A 17,166-nucleotide genomic window follows, 5' to 3' on the forward strand; every position below is an offset into this window, starting at 1 on the left:
TTGATATTACGTATTGGCTAACGGCGCGCTGTTTTCTAAAAAAAATATGTTATCAGCCATTCTACACGAGTTTGGTTTTGTACTTTTTTATTTTATTTTAATCTTTCCTTTAAATGTTTTGATTAATATTTTTCTCAATAATTCTCCTTTAAATTCATTCCAATTTCAAATATAATTTAACTTTGTTGATACAGAAATCTGCACCAACCAGAGAATTCCGATTGACCCTGTCGAAACAGGAATGGATGTGCTCGTGATTATGGATAATCAATAGTAGATGAATAATAAATGCAATAAAGTAAATGGCAGAGAGATTTTTAAAGTGGTTCGGCAAGTTAGAACTTGAGTGTACGTCCACTGTTATCTTATTGTTTTTGAGAGCTTGCAAAGAACAGTATAATTCCTAGGAAAATTTGCTTAGAACAATTGCCCAACCCCCTTGAAAACAAGTTATGATGGGTTTATATAGCACCCATTTACATGATGGAGTTGAGATAAGATTCAAATACGTAGGATTAGGAAGTTGCATGATCTTCGACTACCTTAGTTGGAATCAAAGTCAATCTGAATATCTTCCTTCCAAATTGAGCCAATCTAAACATCTTCTCTCCTAATAGGGAATTATCCTCTCCGGATTAACCGCACAACATTGGCCCCCCAGTTTTTGGAGTGCGTAATCGCGCTTCAAAAACTCATGTCTTTAATCTGGATGGTTGTTGCACTATAGGTTGTAGTCTCGAATTGAAGAATTTGAATTGTGCTTGTTGTGATCTAAGAGATCTAAGAGATCTTGAATACGTGATCTCAAGCGAATGAGCGAGTTTATGAGATTAATCAGAGAGCATAAAGAGTTTGATCTAAGAGCATAGAGAGCTTGATTAGAGAGAATAGAGAGCTTGATCAGAGAGCATAGAGAGCTTGATCTGAGAGCATAAGGAGCTCGATCTGAGAGCATAAGGAGCTCGATCTGAGAGTGCGAGGAGCTTGATTAGAAAGGGCAGAGAGCTTGATCTGAGAGCATGTCTCAATCAAAAAGTATGGAGAGCTTGATCTAAGAGCATAGCTCGATCAGAAAGCATGAAGAGCTTGATCTAAGAGCATAGCTCTATTAGAAGCATGAAGAACTTGATCTGAGAGCATAGCTCGATCAGAAAACATGGAGCGCTTGATCTGAGAGCATTGCTCAATTAGAAAGCATGGAGAACTTGATCTGAGAGCATAGTTCGATCAGAAAGCATGAAGAGCTTGATCTGAGAGCATTACTCGATCAGAAAACATGGTGAGCTTGATCTGAGAGCATTGCTTGATCAGAAAGCTTGAAGAGCTTGATCTGAGAGTATTGCTCGATCAGAAAGCATAAAGAGCTTGATCTGAGAGCATTGCTCGATAAAAAGCTTGGAGAGCTTGATTTGAGAGCATAGCTCAATCAGAAAGCATGGAAAGCTTGATCTGAGAGCATGACTTGATCAAAAAACATGGAGAGCTTGATCTGAGAGCATTGCTCGATTAGAAAGCATGGGGAGCTTGATTTGAAAGCATTGTTCTATCAGAAAGCATAGAAAACTTGATCTGAGAGCATTGCTCGATCAGAAAATATTGGGAGCTTGATCTGAGAGCATAGCTCGATCAGAAAGCATGGAGAGCTTGATCTGAGAGCATTGCTCAATCAGAAAGCATGAGGAGCTTGATCTGAGAGCATTACTCGATCAGAAAGCATGGCGAGCTTGATCTAAGAGCATTGCTCGATCAGAAAGCTTGCAGAGCTTGATCTGAGAGCATTGCTCGATTAAAAAGCTTGGAGAGCTTGATTTGAGAGCATAGCTCGATCAGAAAGTATGGAGAGCTTGATCTGAGAGCATAGCTCGATTAGAAAGCATAGAGAGCTTGATCTGAGAGCATAGCTCGATCAGAAAGCATGAAGAGTTTGATCTGAGAGCATGACTCGATCAGAAAACATGGAGCTTGATATAAGAGTATTGCTCGATCAGAAAGCATGGAGAGCTTGATTTGAGAGCATTGCTCGATCAGAAAGTGTGAGCTTTATTTGAGAGCATAACTCGATCAGAAAGCATGGAGAGCTTGATCTGAGAGCCTTGCTAGATCAGAAAGCTTGGAAAACTTGATCTGAGAGCATAGCTCGATTAAAAAGCATGGAGAGCTTGATCTAAGAGCATTTCTCAATCAGAAAGCTTGGAGAGCTTGATCTGAGAGCATTGCTCAATCAGAAAGCATGGAGGGCTTGATTTGAGAGCATAGCTTGATCAGAAAGCATGAAGAGCTTGATCTAGAAGCATTGCTCGATCATAAAGCTTGGAGAGCTTAGGAGCTTGAGAGTTAGAGATTTAGCGAGCTCTTTCTAATATGAGAGATTTGAGCACGCGATTTGAGCAATTTGGCCTAGTTATCTGAAGTTGAAGATCAGAGTGATCTAAGCACGCAATCTGAGCGATCTGGCCACGTAATCTGAGAACTTTGATTTGGAACAGGCTTCAGTATTTTGATGATAACTTGAGCTTTAGACCTTAGATTTGGATGATTCTTAGACCGTCGAAAAGCTAACTCGAAGGGCTACAATTATTGTGTTTACCACTTAGGCAGATTCAAACTTTATCCTGCGCAGATTTTCACATTTGATGACGTGAGTCTAGATTAAGAAGCTGGGATTTGTTGAAGAAGTTGAGACTTGAGGGAAAAACATTGAGAGCTGCTATGAATCAGACCCTCCTTCTAGTGTCAAAATGCTGATACAAAAATCTACACCAACTAGAGAATTCTGATTAACCCTGTCAGAACCGGAATGGATGTGTGCATGATTACGGATAACCAGCAGTGGATGAATAATAAATGCAATAAAGTAAATGGCAAAGAGAGTTTTAAAGTGGTTCGACAAGTTAGAACTTGAGCCTACGTCCACTGTTATCTTATTATTTTTAAGAGCTTACGAAGAACAGTATAATTCCTAGGAAAATTTGCTTAGAACAATTGCCCAACCCCCTTGAAAAGAAGTTATAATGGGTTTATATAACATACATTTACATGATAGAGTTGAGAGAAGATTCAAATACGTAGGATTAGGAAGTTGCATAATCCTCGGCTACCTTAGTTGGAATCTAAGTCAATCTGGATATCTTCCTTCTAAATATTTTTTCTCCTAATAGGGAATTATCCTCTCTGGATTGACCGCACAACAAACTTTATAATTTATAATTTATTTACCTTCTTCCACTTTATCACAACAACAAAATGTTTTAATATTTTTAACAATTAATTATTAGATTAAATGCAAATTAACTATTCTAATGATTTTTTACATTTTTCATTACAATAAATTTATCTTAAAGCTTCACTTTGTAAACTATCTCAAAATTTTTGTCTGTTTGACTATAGTTTCAAAGAAGATATGATGATTAATAATTTCTAAAACAATTCAAACTCTAATAAGGAGAAAGTTATAATAAATTATAATAACATAGGGGATTGGACACGTACCTTCAATAAATTAAATAAGCCTAATATTTGGGAATGGACTGTAAAGAGAATACTTAAAAAGAATGCATATAGTGAAGAAGCAAAAGAGAGAACTCAGGGATAGATATTTCCCAGTCGTCAAACAAAACTAAGTTTCAACAAATACTGTATTTGGGAGTATAACTAACAAAACATAGATTTACTCACGCATAATTATCAAAATTTTGGATGATCAAAACATAAATGACTTCTATGATGGCAGACTGGAATGATAAAGTCTTCTTAATCAAACTCCAACTATCTAAATAATGGAGAGAGAGAACTAGATGAGGTCCTGCGTCACAAAGTTCTTTGATACCTATTCATTTCTAGAAGAGAAAATCTGACCGAAAAACTATATTCCGTTTTCAACGGTTTCAGACTTCTGCGTAGTAGGTGCAGCGAGCCAACGTCAGAGTCCTTGTGGAAAATACACGCGGTGGACTCTTTACATTAGCAGTCCACATCTAAGAAAATTCTCAATGATCTACAGTTGGAGATATTCTTGATATTAATGGCTGTCCGCGGTATGGCACCCGTCGATGGGTCAATGAAGATGGTGACTGTTGCCCCCTCCACCTAACGATCCCGCAGTTTGATTATGACGTAACAGACGTCCAATTTTACTGCTGCAACATTGAATTTTAGATATCATCCTTCTAGTATGCTTCTCCCTCCATAACAGTAGGACAAAGTTCAAAATTGATATTTTCTTAAGAGTAGAACCCGCCGTTGATTATTGGTTTCGTTCATTGAAGGGAGATCAAAGCGTCAAAATTCGTTTGATAATTAATCTCCCTTCCTTTGAACCGTAATTGACAGACCACAATGACGTACTGTCTCTTTACAGTAGAATTGAATTAAGCATCGATCTAACGGTTAATATATCTGCGTGCGATTTATGTGGACGGTCGATTTATGTTGCCTTATCGTTATTATAACCCTCTGTGTGCGATTTATGTGGACGGTCGATTTATGTTGCCTTATCGTTATTATAACCCTTGTGAAACCATAGGACAAGTCACAAGAGCAAGAGCGTAGCCATGTTATTCAAATTTGCAATTCTGGTCTCTCTCTTAACTAGCTTAGCAGCAGGAGATGAAACACTTGGTTTCGTCTACAATGGGTTCCAATCGGCTAATCTAACCGTTGATGGTATAGCCGAGTTCACTTCCAATGGACTCTTGCGACTTACTAACGACACCAGCCAACGAACAGGTCATGCTTTTTATCCTAACCCAATATCCTTCAAGAACTCATCAAATGGCTCTGCTTTTTCCTTCTCTACTACCTTTGTTTTCGGAATCCACCCATCACAGTATCTGACTATTAATGGACACGGTATCGCCTTCGTGATTGCACCAACTAGGGGGCTCCCAGGTGCTCGTCCAAGTCAGTACTTAGGCCTTTTTAACGAGAAAAACAATGGGAATGACAGCAATCGTGTTTTTGCCGTAGAACTCGATACCATCCAGAGTAGTGAGTTTTTCGACATCAATGATAACCATGTGGGGATTGATATTAATAATTTGAAGTCTGTGAAATCAGCTCCAGCTGGTTATCATGACGATCGCACTGGTCAGCTTAAGAACTTGACTCTTATTAGTGGTAAACGAATGCAAGTTTGGGTGGAATATAACGGTGACGATAAGCAAATTAACGTTACTTTAGCTCCATTCAATAGTGGTAAGCCCAGTACTCCACTTTTGTCTTTGACGTATGATCTTTCACCTCTTTTTAACAACGCCATGTATGTTGGCTTCTCATCATCCACGGGTACGGTATTAACATCTCATTATGTTTTGGGTTGGAGTTTTAAGATGAATGGCAAAGCGGAGGAACTTGCTCTCTTACAGCTTCCTAAGCTTCCCCGAATTGGTCCTAAACGGAAATCAAAGTTTTTGACAATTGGGCTCCCTGTAATTTTTGTAAGCTTGACTTTAGCTGCAGTCTCAGGTGTGTTTTATGTGATAAGAAGGAAAAGAAAGTTCGCTGAAGTCCTTGAAGATTGGGAGCTTCAATATGGACCTCAGAGATTCAAATACAAAGATCTCTACGTTGCCACCAAAGGGTTTAGAGAAAAGGAGCTATTAGGTAGTGGTGGCTTTGGCAGGGTCTACAGAGGAGTACTATCCAAATCTAAACTGGAGATTGCAGTGAAGAGAATCTCTCATGAATCAAGACAAGGGATGAGAGAATTTGTTGCGGAAATTGTAAGTATTGGTCACCTCCGTCACCGGAATTTGGTACAACTCTTGGGGTATTGCCGGCGTAAAGGAGAACTTCTTTTGGTGTACGACTACATGTCTAATGGAAGTCTTGACAAGTACCTGTATGACCAACCACAGGTCACCCTCAATTGGAGGCAAAGATTTCTAATCATCAAAGGGGTAGCTCAGGGCTTATTATATTTACATGAAGGGTGGGAACAAGTTGTCATTCACAGAGATGTTAAGGCTAGTAATGTCTTACTCGATGGTGAATTGAATGGAAGGTTGGGAGATTTCGGCCTTGCAAGATTGTATGACCACGGAACTGATCCACGAACAACACACGTGGTTGGAACTCTTGGCTATCTTGCACCGGAGCACACTCGGACGGGGAAGGCCACAAGAAGCACAGACGTGTTTTCTTTTGGTGCTTTTTTGCTTGAAGTTGCATGTGGCAGGAGGCCAATAGAGCCACGACAGCAATCGGAGGATGTCGAGATATTGGTTGATTGGGTTTTTGGTTTTTTATGTAGAGGTGAAATTCTTGAGGCAAGGGATCCAAATTTGGGTACAGATTATGCAGGTGAGGAATTGGAGATGGTGTTGAAACTTGGGTTGATGTGCTCTCATACAGAGCCAGGAGCTAGGCCAAGCATGAGACAAGTTGTGCAGTATTTGGAGAAGGATGTCCCTTTGCCAGAGTTATCAGCTCTCGGAATTACGGCAAGTGGGTTGACGTTTGCACATCGTGAAGGTTTTGATGATTTTGCAATGTCATATCCATCTTCTACGGGCCTCACAGGCTTTTCTTCTATTGCAGAATCCATACTTTCGGGTGGCCGATGAATCTGAAAACTTCAATTTGTAATTTAAGTTTGTAGCAACTGCATTTTCAAATTTCTGAACTGGGGAACTCAAGTAAGATTATTAATCGTATAAATAAAAGAAGCAAAATTGAAGTGAGCAGAACATTTATTTGGTAACTGCTCTGCATCACGACACAGGAATTTTCTTTTCTTGCTTGGCCTGCCATTTTGATTCATTTATAGCTGATTTGCGCCTCAAAATGTATTTTTAGGTTACAATTAGAAGGCCCAGTTTTCATAATCAACGGATCAGTTGCATTAATTACATTGGCATTATGAGATACCAAATGAAATGAAATTTTTTCTTAGGAAGAGTTGATAATATTTTCCTCCCTGAGGTTTGGAGAAAGTATTTTGTTCATCCAGTGAAATCAGATAATGTCACAATAGTCCCTGTATAAAACAACGTAAGGGTTTTTTTTTTGTCTTTTAACAATAAATAAATCTTACAAAATTTAAAAAACAAAATAACGAGCAACGGCCACTCCATCCCTTAGGCTACCAGTAACGCCACCGCAACAACCAAGCCCACCCCAAAGCAAAAACCAACCTACACCAGCTCCACCCTAAATCTCTGCAAGCTCCCCGCCCCACCCACCAAAGCCTCGACGCTAACTCACCGTCACTGAAATTAACAGCCACCGCAATGCCACCAACAAAAGCAAAACAAGGTATCACTACCACTAACGCCTCAAGCCAATGTCCAATATCAAAAAACACAACTTAAAAAATAATGAAATCAACACTCACAATAGCTAACACCTCTTTCAATTCAAATCCAAAAAACAGAAAAACAAATCCACAAGTCATAAATCCTAACAAAAATCTATCTTACCATTTTCAGATCCAACAAACAAATCCCAAAATCAATGGCTAACTGAATGAAATAGAGATTAATACGAAACCAAGATAATAGTAAACACACAGACATAAACAGTAAAGAAAAAAAAAGTAATACGCGCGATTTATCCTGGTATTATTTCAGTACTATCTCACCTCTCTTGTTTATAATAAATGAATTTGTTCTATTATTTGCTATAATTCATTACAAGAGAAAAAAATATTTATAAACTATGTTTAAAAGACTAAAACCTAGTATTATAAATATCTATATTCTTAAACTCAAACCTAATGAAAAATTAATAACTTAAAGAAATCTTTCAATAATTATACTTAGAAAAAACTTAAACTACCTACGGGCTAGGGGCTATGCCCCTGCACCCTTGCCCACTGACCAGTCAACGAGACTCTCAAATGTATTTGTGTGGCTCATTAATGTTGAAGTAGTTGACAACTCCCACACTAACAAATAAAATTAGGGAGAATTTTCAAAAGGGTTTTAAGTAGCTGTGTTTGTCTTTCCTCTTTGCCACGAATATGCACCCAAGAAGCTTGGACCAAATTTGGTAATCTGTTTTGAGACATTTGGGCTTTTTGCCGAACCCTGAGTTTGGATTAACTTTTTGAGAGTTTGTTTAATATGAAATGAAATTTAAAGATAACTTTCGTTTTCCAAAGCAATTTACACGAGCATTTGAAGTTACAATGAGTGAGTTAAATGTCAGAAAAAACCAGCAGCGAAGAATCATAACAGAAACTCTTATTTTCCGTTCAATTATTTTCAGACTTTGCCTAATTTTATGAAGAAGACCAAGAATAAAAAGACAAAACTATCCCTAAAATTCACCATGGCCAGAGTCAAATAATCTGATTATAGAGACAAAGAGATAGGGTTTAGGGGTACAAAATTCTTTCATAGGTGTGATTTGTCTGTGTCAAAGTCTTCAATTCAATACAAATTTTTCTTTTTTATAGAAATACTTTTCAAACACGTTAATTATTAATTCAACTATTAACATAATAAAAGTAAATTAATGTCGCTTTTAATGATAGATAATGTCATTGTATGAAAGAAAAAAGATCCATTCACTCTATTTAAATTGTCGGCACGACGGTAAAATCTCACTAACAATAGACATCATTAAAGAGTAGACGACTTTTTCCCATTCAAGTTTGCCTTAATGATACTTTCATTAAAAAAAAAAAAAAAATGTAAAACACCCTTTTTCCACTCAAAGTTTATATTTTGTTAATATTCAAAATACACTTCACTTTCTCAGCTGGTATTCAGCGAGTTATCAAGAGTTATGATAAAAGAGTTGTTGTATAATGGAGGCCGGTGGATCGAATAGTGATGACTGATTGAATATTTGCACTAATATTAGCTAAAAATCAACTAAAAACAGACAACCTTAGCTTTACAATGACTAAAAATCAAAGTGAAATTACGTGTCGAAGTGAGAAAGGTTTTATATAGAGGAGACCGGAGGTTTAAATAGTAGTGACAGAGAAAATTTTTGTCATCAGAATCAGTAGTAATCGGCTTTGAGTAGTAACGAAATATTAACTTTGGGTGAGAAAGTGGCATTTTAATTTTTTTGGGTGAAAAGTGTAATTAAGCTAAACCTTGGGTGGGAGCGTTTACTCCATCATTGAAAGGTAAGTCTTTTTAGAATGAATAATAAGGGTAAAATTGATATCTGTAGGGTCAAATATAACATGAGACAAGAAAAAGACTAACCCGCTAGTTTCTTAAACCGCCGAAAGACATCTTCTCACTCAGAGGATGCCGTATTTGGTAAAAGTTTGAAAATAATAATTACCCGCTTTCCATCGATATTCTATCATCTTTGTAGGGTAATTTTTTCATTTTATGTTTATGGGTTTTTGCATAAAAAAAAAAATAAAAGAATCTGTCTAAATCTCTTATGGTCTACTTAGAAGTTTTTTTTTTTTTTTTTCTACTGGTTTTGAGGGTTTTTAATTAGACTGGTTTTGAGGTATTCTAAAACCATTATTTATCAGATATTTTATGTACTAGTTTTAACTAGCTTAAAAAACCCCCAGAACCAGTATAATGTATTTTTAAGGAATTTATAAAACACCTAAATCAGGGTGTTTTGGTTGATTTTAAAATTTTGTTCCACAAATACTTTATCCGCTACAAAACTATCCCAATTATATCAAAAAAAATTAACCATATAATGTGCGTTTCTAACCATATTAAATATAAAATAATTTGAAACAATCATAAAAAAAAAAAAAATTATTAAAATCTCATTTTTAGATTTTTTTTGGAGAAGTGGAGCTACAATTTTTCAATCATTTAGATGTTGCAAAGAATGACAAAAAAGGATAAGGAAACTTTATCACATTAAAGTTATAAAATATTAATAAATAGAAAATAAATAAAAAATCCTTATCTTATAATTGAAAAAACAAAACTCTTAAGTATTGGTTGAAGGTGTGGTATTTTTTTGGACATATATATAAATTTATCATTTTAAAAAACTGTCAAAACCACTGGAAAATAAACTTCCAAACACAAGTTGGGTGTTTTGAAAACCGTTACTAAAAATATATCAAAACCACTGCAGTGGGTAACAATGATTTATCCTTGTAACCGCTACCATAAAACTCCCAAATATACCCTCGATATTTTTTCTTCTTCTCTCTCTTATCTTCTCTTATTCTATCCCTCTTATCTGTTGCACTTCCCCATCCATTTTTTGGAAGCCCCCGTCACCAGAAACCTTTCCTTTCCCCGCCAATCATCTTTTCGGTTTGCCCTCTCCAAAACCCCCATTTTTCTTGTCATCGTTTGCCCACCTTTCACAGCTGATTGAATCCCTAGGGTTTTTGTTGTTTGTTGAATTGGGATTGATTGATGTTTTTCGGAGTGTCTGATTGGAAATTGATGGTTGGAGATTTTAATTAAGAGTGCTTTTTTTTTTTTTTTGGTGTGTGTTTTTATTTGATTTTTGGGGATTTCTGATCGGTTTTGGCTTTGGTGATTGATTTTCCAGGTTTTAGCACACCACCTGTTCGAGGTTTTGCCCCAACCACACCAAGGCTTCGCTTGCACACCCGCCTGCACTTCTGTGCCTTGCGTGTTTTGGCTATTTTGAGTGTTTGAGAGTGGTTCTTCAAGATTTTTTTTTTGCATTGAATCTTTTGGTGATTGTCAGAGTGAGGTTTTTTGGGGGCATCAGTCGTTTTTGCTGGCTGTTGTCTTGGTTCTGGCGAGAGATGAAGACGGAATTTTAATTAAAATTAATAATTAAAATAAAATAATTAAAATTGATAAAGAAGATTTTTATAAAATTAATGGCTTCGTTTGTTTCAGTTTTGGGAATACTATTTTTAGTATTCCCAAAAAAGTTAAACAGTAAAATACCCAAAAACTCAGATTTTTTGGAATACTACTCCCAATATTATTCAACTTTTTTTAAACCCCTTAAATTTTATAATTTAATTAAATACCCCTAAATATTTTTTAAAAAATTACAAAAATACCCCAGTAATCCATGTTTACCAGATTCCGGCCATCACTGTCGGAAAATGGTCGGAATCTGTTAGGATGGCACACTACCGGCTGAATCTAGCCGGCTGTGAGCCGATCTAGCCTTTTTCGGCCAGATCCACGGTGGATCTGGCCGAAAAAGGCCAGATCTAAGGCCAAAGATCTGGCCGTTGGCCGTAACAGTCGGTCACGACGGCCAACAAACGGTCGTCGTTGACCATCAACCGTTGTTGAGAGCAAATACGGCCAGATCTGGCGGTTGACGGCCAGATCTGGCGGTTGACGGCCAGATCTGGCCGTAGATCTGGCCTTTGCCAGCCAGATCCACTATGGATCTGGCCGGAAAAGGCCATATCGGCGCATGACCGGCAAGATCTAGCCGGTCATGCGCCCATAAGGTGACTTCGGCCACCTCCGGTGGTGGTGGCCGACTGGGGGTGTTTGAGGGTGGGTTAGGGGTATTTTTGTTAACTTTTAATGTTTTGTTATAGGGGATATTTTGTAAAAAATAAATATATAGGGTATTTTATTAATTTATAAATCTTACATCGTAATACCTGTCTAATTCAACTTTTTTTTAACTTTTTTCAAAAAACTTTTCCCAAAACCCCCAAATTTTGAACCAAACAGAGCCAATATTGTCTTCTTTAAAGGAATTTTATAAACAGATTTGGATGGAATGAAGGTAATTGTCATTTTCAAATTTTATGGGTACCAAATTTGTTTACGATAAAATATGGGTGGCTGCGTGTCGGCCTTTCTTAAAATATAGAAAGAAAGTTTAAAGGTGTATATCGGATCAAAATATAATTGACACTTGGTATCTTACATAATATTGTATAATATCTTCAAGATTTTTTTTTTTGGTTAAGTATATCTTCAAGATTCAACCTACCTTCTTCTTTCCATCCAGTTTCATTCCATATATGTAATACAATTTAAAACAATATTTGCAACACCATGGGGATAATACATCCTAGGACAAGCTAATATCTGTATTATAAAGTCTAGTTTTTTATCTTCAATATTAATATATTTTATTCATAGGAGTTTATTTTGAATGTCATACATTAAAGTTGACTATAGTTGTCTTAAATTTATTATTTGAGTACATATCACATGAGATCAACCGGTAGGTTATTGATTTGATTGCCAAATACTTGTTCCCACCAATAGTTTTGGTGAACAATTTTCTACCCCTAGTTTGAAAAACTATCACATGCTACCCATTTTTTAAAATAAACTGTTAATTAACCGAAGAATGGACTTAATATGTTTTCATCTCATAAATATAAATTAAACCAATAAAAAACCTAAGTCTAATTAATCACTAATATATAAATAACAAAAAAAAAAATTAAAATTAAAATTCTGCAAAAATAATAATAACAATAATAAACCCATACCTTAAACAATGGGTTGAAGATGATCCGACAATTGCATAGTAATAACTTTAATATTTTGTAAATATCACTGGGTACTCTTATGTTAAAAGAGCAAAAGAAAGTTTTATGAGCTCTTAAATTCGAGTCTCCCAAGCCACTAATAGGGGTGACCACTAGAACACAATTTCAAGGCTTTACTGTTCCAAAGTTTGTAGGATTAGTTGATGTGCATATAAATTGGTGTGGACACCTCCAAAGATAAAAAAAACAAAATTTTGTTTTTGGTTCAACAAATTCTTAGTGTGATTTACCAATAGTTGAAGTCTCAAAACTTTTTGAAAGCCCGCAATATGGAGTTATAAATTTATTAATTGATTGATTTTGAAATTAATTTTATTGCTTAGTACAGAATTGAAAATGTATGGTCAAAGCGGGTCAAAGGATGATGTGTTGATAATTTCTCGAAGCAGTGGTATGGAAGGGGGAATGATACCATTAATCAGAATCTTCTCAAATGACAAATTTTTTCCTAAACAATATCATATCATACAAATTCTCGTATTTAAATCCAACGTATGAGGTAATGAGAGAAGCATTTCTATTAATTAATTAATAAAAAACTTCATAGAAATCTCTATACAATCCATTTCTTACCTTATAGTTATCAATTTACTAAGAACTTGTAGTCTCTTGACATTGATATAAGTAACGTGAGGATTAGGAAACACACGCTGTCACATCAAAAACGAGATTGCATTGGACTTTTTGTGCAAAATTAAGAAAACAAGGATTTTTTATTTTATTTTATTATAAGTTATAAGAGTGAACGACATATGTTCTGCCACCGGTTTAGCAAAATGTCAAGTTGATACCTCTAATTTTATTTATCTAATTCTTACCCTTAAAGTAACATTATCTACTAAGATGGTCATATACACTGTAGCTAAGTGCACTTTAGTGATATATACTATAGCAAGATGCACATTAATATACTAAAATGCATCGGCCCTTTCTTTGACAAGAGGTAGACTCATGTTAGTAGAGTTCAAGTTGACGGTTTTTGGCTTTTTCTGGTTGATTCTAAAGTGAAAAATCACTTCCGAAATCATTATTGGACTCTCCACAACCTCTTCTATAAAACCCATACCTTTGCTTGCCAATCTCACTCACCGTTTTCCACTATCTCCATTCTTGTCATCTTGTGAGATTTGGTTACTTCTCAAGCTTTTTCCAAGCAATTTGGGTAAAACCGACCTCTCTAGACTTCACCACCAGCTTCTCTGCCATCAGCTGATTGTTGTGATGTGTTTTTTGGTCGATGGTGACTCCCCAATAGTCAGAAATCAAAGTCCAAATTAGTGCCCATAACCTGCTCGATTAAAGTCTTCACCCAGCGATTGCCCCATCACCACCAAATCAACGATGTTACTTTAAAGGTATGAATCTGAAATAAATAAAACTAAGGTATTAACTTGCCATTTAGCTAAACCTCGGGTGGGAACATGTCTGTTTACTCAAACTTATAAATTACAATTAATAAAACAAATAACTTGTACAGAATAAGCGATCCTATCTTCAATCGACTTTGTAAAACTAATCCATGCGAAGATTGACCGAATAAACAAGTAAAGAGATGAGTGCTGGTGAGAAAAGAAAACATAATTGCATGCCAAGAAGGTACTTCTACAAAATTCCAAAATCAGAGTCGCCGTTGAACATGACGCAGTGGACAAGTAGCAGTAGCAGTTCATTAATATTTGAGCAATTTCAAAATGAAAATTTGTCGATTTCGAGGTCGTTGAATTTAATGGGTCTCCGTATGGCGCCGGACAATTGGGAATGGAATGTGGTTGATTGGTTCCCCAGCCTTCCGAAAGCTCCACCTAACAATCAAACCTACACTTTGATAATGACAGCACCAGCACCCAGTTTGAATGCTCCACTCTGGCGGCGTCTCTGTCAAAATCACTAGGACAGTATCTATAATTAAATATTCTCAACATACCTAAACGCTATTAATTATTGTGTTTAGTCCATTTAAGTTAGGGCTAGCAATACCATGGTCTTCCTTCCTTCAACAGTAATTAACAGACTATACTTATGTAGTAGTCTTTCTTTATATTAAGTAACCATCCAATGGTTATGATATCTCGGTGGGATTCATGTGGACGGTTGATGGGGGAAAAGCGTGACCCACAACCGATTTAAGCGATAAGGAACCTGACAAAAACGCTGCCTTGTTTATTATTATAAAGCTTGTGAAAACCATTTGAAGAGCGAATGGGTTAATGGAGAACAGCCTAGCCATGTTATTCAAACTTGCGATTCTGATTTCTCTCCTTACCAGCTTAGCAGCAGGAGATGAAACTCTCGGTTTCATCTACAATGGGTTCCAATCGGCTAATCTAACCGTTGATGGTATAGCCGAGTTCACTTCCAATGGTCTCTTGAAACTCACTAACAACACCAGACAGAAGAGTGGCCATGCTTTTTATCCTAACCCAATATCCTTCAAGAATTCTTCATCAAATAGCTCAGCTTTCTCTTTCTCTACTACCTTTGTTTTCGGGATCCACGCAGCAGAGTACCCTACTCTTAACGGACACGGTATCGCCTTTGTGGTTGCACCAACAAGGGGGCTCCCAGGTGCTCGTCCAAGTCAGTATTTAGGCCTTTTTAACGAGAAAAACAATGGTAATGCCAGCAATCATGTTTTGGCCGTAGAACTCGATACCATCCAGAGTAGTGAGTTTTTCGATATCAATGACAACCATGTGGGGATTGATATCAATCAGCTCAAGTCTGAGATATCAGCTTCAGCAGCTTATTATGAAGATCGCACTGGTCAGCTTAAGAACTTGACCCTTATTAGTGGTAAACCAATGCAAGTTTGGGTGGAATATAATGGTGATCAGAAGAAGATTGATGTTACTTTAGCTCCATTCAACAGTGGTAAGCCCAGAACTCCACTTTTGTCTTTGAGGTATGATCTTTCACCCATTTTTAACAACGCCATGTATGTTGGCTTCTCATCTTCCACCGGTTCGGTATTAACAAATCATTACGTTTCGGGTTGGAGTTTTAAGATGAATGGCCAAGCACAGGAACTTGCTCTTTCTCAGCTTCCTAAGCTTCCTCGAATTGGTCCTAAACGGAGATCAAAATTTTTGACAATTGGGCTGCCTGTGATTTTGGCAAGCTTGATTTTAGCTGCAGTCTCAGGTGTAGCTTATGTGATAAGAAGGAAAAGAAAGTTCGCTGAAGTGCTTGAAGAATGGGAGCTTGAGTATGGGCCTCAAAGATTCAAATACAAAGATCTTTACATTGCAACCAAAGGGTTTAAAGATAAGGGGCTATTAGGTAGTGGTGGCTTTGGCAGGGTATACAAAGGTGTACTACCCAGCTCTAAACTGGAGATTGCTGTGAAGAGAATCTCTCATGAATCAAGACAGGGGATGAGAGAATTTGTAGCAGAAATTGTAAGTATTGGCCGCCTTCGTCATCGGAATTTAGTACAACTCCTGGGCTATTGTCGGCGTAAAGGAGAATTGCTTTTGGTATATGACTACATGCCCAATGGAAGCCTTGACAAGTACCTGTATGACCAACCAGAGGTCAGCCTCAATTGGAGACAAAGATTTCGAATCATCAAAGGCGTTGCTTTGGGCCTATATTATCTACATGAAGAATGGGAACAAATTGTTATTCACAGAGATGTCAAGGCCAGTAATGTCTTGCTTGATGGTGAATTGAATGGAAGGTTGGGGGATTTCGGCCTTGCAAGATTATACGATCACGGAACTGATCCACAAACAACACATGTGGTTGGAACTCTTGGTTATCTTGCTCCAGAGCACACTCGAACGGGGAAGGCAACAAGAAGCACTGACGTATTTGCTTTTGGTGCATTTTTGCTTGAAGTTGCATGTGGCAGAAGGCCAATAGAGCCACGAGCGGAATCGGAGGATGTCGAGATATTGGTTGACTGGGTTTTTGGTTTTTGGTGTAGAGGTGAAATTCTTGAGGCAAGGGATCAAAATCTGGGTTCAGATTATGTAGTTGAGGAATTGGAGTTGGTGTTGAAACTTGGGTTGATGTGCTCTCATTCGGAGCCAACAGCAAGGCCAAGCATGAGACAGATTGTGCAGTATTTAGAGAAGGATACCCCTTTGCCGGAGTTATCATCTCTTGGAATTTCAGCGACTGGCCTAACATTCACAGATGGTGAAGGTTTTGATGATTTTGCTATGTCATATCCATCTACCATGGGCCTAACAGGATCCTCTTCCATTGCCGATTCACTACTTTCAGGTGGTCGGTGATGCTTTAAAAGATTTATCTTATAATTACATAATTTAATTTATGTATATGATGGATTAATGTCATTTTACTGCACACTTTCTTAGATGTAGCGCTACTGGTGTCTGTAAGAAAAAAAATGGTGTATGTTAATAAGAAGAATTTAGGCATCCATGCTATTTTTGTAATCTTACTGAATTTTCATGGAAATTTAACTCCTCGCCATGCCATCTCAAGAAGTAATTAATAATGTGATGTCTGCTTTTTGAATGCTATCATACGAACTGTAGCCGCCGCGGCTACAGGTAGATGGGCTCCTTTGGATAACATCATAACAACACGGCTCCTTTGTCAATGTCGTCTGCTGTAAATGGCTAAATTCCACTTGCCCCTTCCACTTCCACGTGATCATTGACTTTAAATTGTATTTTCTATCTTTAAAACAATTCTAAATAATATTGAATGTTATTTTGAATAGAATATATATTTAAATTTATTTAATGAATTTTATTTACTATGGTATTTGAAAACAGTGT

General features: G+C 36.9%; 2 protein-coding genes across 2 annotated transcripts; both read left to right on the forward strand.

The window, feature by feature from the left end:
• The first annotated feature begins 4,480 nt into the window (after window positions 1-4,480).
• Window positions 4,481-6,803, forward strand: LOC116134402 (L-type lectin-domain containing receptor kinase IV.1-like). The gene has a single exon (XM_031420081.1). It carries the CDS (start codon window positions 4,551-4,553, stop codon window positions 6,561-6,563), a length of 2,013 nt encoding a protein of 670 aa, XP_031275941.1. The 5' UTR covers window positions 4,481-4,550; the 3' UTR covers window positions 6,564-6,803.
• Window positions 6,804-14,520: 7,717 nt separating this feature from the next.
• LOC116134398 (L-type lectin-domain containing receptor kinase IV.1-like) lies at window positions 14,521-16,702 on the forward strand. The gene has a single exon (XM_031420077.1). It carries the CDS (start codon window positions 14,620-14,622, stop codon window positions 16,651-16,653), a length of 2,034 nt encoding a protein of 677 aa, XP_031275937.1. The 5' UTR covers window positions 14,521-14,619; the 3' UTR covers window positions 16,654-16,702.
• The last annotated feature ends 464 nt before the right edge of the window (window positions 16,703-17,166 follow it).

Source organism: Pistacia vera, unplaced genomic scaffold (assembly GCF_008641045.1).
Source record: "Pistacia vera cultivar Batoury unplaced genomic scaffold, PisVer_v2 Contig287, whole genome shotgun sequence".
Taxonomy (NCBI): Eukaryota; Viridiplantae; Streptophyta; class Magnoliopsida; order Sapindales; family Anacardiaceae; genus Pistacia; species Pistacia vera.